Source organism: Oncorhynchus gorbuscha, unplaced genomic scaffold (assembly GCF_021184085.1).
Source record: "Oncorhynchus gorbuscha isolate QuinsamMale2020 ecotype Even-year unplaced genomic scaffold, OgorEven_v1.0 Un_scaffold_19791, whole genome shotgun sequence".
In the NCBI taxonomy this organism is placed as follows: Eukaryota; Metazoa; Chordata; class Actinopteri; order Salmoniformes; family Salmonidae; genus Oncorhynchus; species Oncorhynchus gorbuscha.
The window spans coordinates 1-3,012 of record NW_025761115.1 but is presented as its reverse complement, the minus strand read 5'-3'; the positions used below and the strand labels follow the sequence as shown (position 1 = coordinate 3,012).

General features: G+C 39.1%; 1 protein-coding gene across 1 annotated transcript; it reads left to right on the top strand.

Moving 5' to 3' along the window:
• Positions 1 to 1,004: 1,004 nt before the first annotated feature.
• Positions 1,005 to 3,009, top strand: LOC124031014 (up-regulator of cell proliferation-like; the record flags this gene model as incomplete). The annotated part of the gene is made up of 3 exons (XM_046342077.1): positions 1,005 to 1,088; positions 1,188 to 1,223; positions 1,853 to 3,009. Coding segments are annotated over exons 1-3 (1,245 nt in total), but the record flags the coding sequence as incomplete, so codon positions are not given.
• Positions 3,010 to 3,012: the final 3 nt, after the last annotated feature.

Sequence of the window (3,012 nt, the reverse complement as noted above, 5' to 3'; positions counted from 1 at the left end):
TTTTCTAGCTAGCTAAAATCTTATTGGTTGAATTATTGATCTGACTTTAAAAGCACTTGACACAATCATGTCAGACTTACGACCTACTTCCTGTAAAGTTACCTACTTCCTGTAAAGTTACCTACTTCCAAGGAGCAAGTGAACTCCTCGTGTTTCAGACACACGTGTAACGAATGTCGTCGGGATAAGGAGAAGGTGAGGACCAAGGTGCAGCGTTCTACGTGTTCATCTTTATTTATGAATGGAACACTGAATGAAAAAAACAACAAAAGAGAATGAACGAAACCGAAACAGTTCTGTCTGGTACAGAATACAAAAACAGAAAACAACTACCCATCAACACAGGTGGGAACAGAGTACCTAAGTTTGGTGTCCAAACAGAGGCAACAATTGACAGCTGCCTCTGATTGGGAACCATACCAGGCCAAACACAGAAATACAACACACAGAACAAAACAGAATGAAAAGCATAGAATTCCCACCTCAACTCACGCCCTGACCAAACCAAAATAGAGACATAAAAAAATAACTAAGGTCAGGACGTGTCAGCATGTATATCTCAGCAAACTAAACTCTCGTGAGATAAACTCAGCTATTTGTGTTGCTATTTAAGTTCACACAACACTGTTTTTCAAATTCAACTCAAACCGAGGAAGAAAAAAACCATTGGGTTAGTGGAGTATTTGATGTCAGCTCAACAATTTCCCCATTTTAAATCCAGCCAATAAGGATATTGCTACATGGACTTTTTCTAAGTAACTTTTTCCTCTAAACAGTGTATATATATATTTTTTATTGTATATTTGTCATTCATGTATAGCATCTTAATGCTTTTGGGCTGAAATCACAAACTAATTAGAATAGAATATATATCTCAGTAACTGTAATTGCCAAAATATTAACATGATTGAATGTAGATAGTTTTTACTGTTTTATTCTAGTTGCTGTGGTTTGATTAGGCTACATCAGAGGGATTACACTGTTTGTTTGCTTCTTATAGAGGGAAGTCAGAGACGCCAGAGAGAGAAGGAAGAAGATGGGAGAGGAATGCCCATTGACCATGGCTTCCCATCCAGAGGAAATAGAACGTAAGGTCATTCTTCAACTACTTGTAGTGAATAATAACAAGAACACAGATTCCATTGACTTCATTGTTATGCTCATTAAATTGTTATTTTTGTCGACAGTGAAACACTGGCCAGTGGCTTCCCACCTCAACCCAGGTAAAGTTCATGTCACTGTCACTATATCAATTTGGTCTTCATCTCTAACAACCTAACAAATACCAACACATAACAAATTGAGCTAGTTGAGGTACCTAGGTTGGTCAAAACAAATCTGAATATATGTTTGTGTGAGCATTTAAATAAAAATGTTTCTAGCTAGCTTGGCAAATGCAACCTACTGCTACACAAGAAGAGTCTACAATGGATGTGAAATCAACAAAATCCACACATACGTACTTGTCAGTTAATTTTATATTTTACTTTATTTTATTTTATATCAGTCAAATATTCAAGTAAATGGTGGCCAATCTTGAAAAAAAGGAGGTGTAATCGAGCTGTATTTCCGCACTGTAATACATGAAGCAGGCTGTGCTTGACCCCCATCTGGGAACGGAATGTTTAGAAAGAAGCTAAATATGACATCATCAACCTCTAGAATATACTTGGGAAAAAACAAATGTAGACATTAATAAATGCATTTCTATATCTTTCAAGATGTTTTAAACAATAGCGGAAGAGTATAAAGATGGTGGTGCGGTGGCTTTCGAAACAGTGACCCCTGTCTGTCATTTAGTGTTTATGTACCTCATTAACAACCTCACTGAGTTTCCCTGTTCTCATTTTAGGTCCTCTGAAGACGTTACTCCACAAACTTGGTCTGGAAAAACAATATCCTAATAAACTGACTCTTAGATCTTTGCTTGAGATCAACAAGGACAGCATTTCTGATGACGCTGTTGACTCACTCAAAGCAGTACCACTGTACTTTCTGAGGAAACTATTGATTGTCAATGCAGACTGTAGGAGTTGTACATGTTTACCTGAGGATGAAAGTAGCATAGACCTTTATAGAGATGAGAATCCAGAGAATAATGAGGTAAATCTTCTAGATCTCATCACTGCACTTTTTCTCTGTGCTGACAGTTTCCTGCAGCAGGAAATGGCCCTCAAGATGTCCATGTGCCAGTTTGCTGTGCCACTCCTGCTACCCCCAGGCACTGGCAGTCAGAGCACCCTCATGTTGTGGGCCTTGAGGGCTATCCTTAAAGAGTGGCGCCCACATGCTCTATCAGAGTCAAAAGGGTTTGAGGAAGGTAATATTGTCTTTGAGCAAATACCTTTCATCTCCTTTGTCAGGCTTAAAGACTGTAGCATTTCCAAATCACAGCTCTTGAATCATATCTTTGGCCAACAGATTCACAACATTTTCCCTCACAAAGACATGGATGGAGGGACAGCTCCAAGGATGATCTCAGGTGGCTTGGTAGAGGCTTGCTGGTATCTTCCATGTGGAAAAAGTAATGGTGGTGGATTTCCGGAACCACTAACCGTTGCTAATTTGAGAGGAGATATTTGTGCTTCACAAGCACAATTTAGTTTTCTAACCCAAGTGTCAACAGCCATCTTCATCTTTCTGGACAGTGTTGATGAAGATGAGCGGAAGTTGTTGCTCTCTCTTGGGGACATGGGATCCAAGCTGTTCCTCGTGGTCAATTCCAAAGGAGAGGAGAGCCGTAATGCTGAAACGTCGGTAAATGAGATAATGGAGGCATTCAAACTAAAGTCAAACAATAAATTGATACGGAGAACAAATGCAAACCTTGCAAAATTTTCACATTCGATCAGCAAAGCCATTAACAATATTTTGAAGGAATCTACTTCAAAAATAAGCATAGAAAGCATGTCAAACAAAGCTATCGAGCTGGAGATATCTGTTGATGAATGTAAGACTGAGGCCTCAAAATCAGCAGCTGAGGAGATTGTGAAAGGCATTGGAGACCAGAGC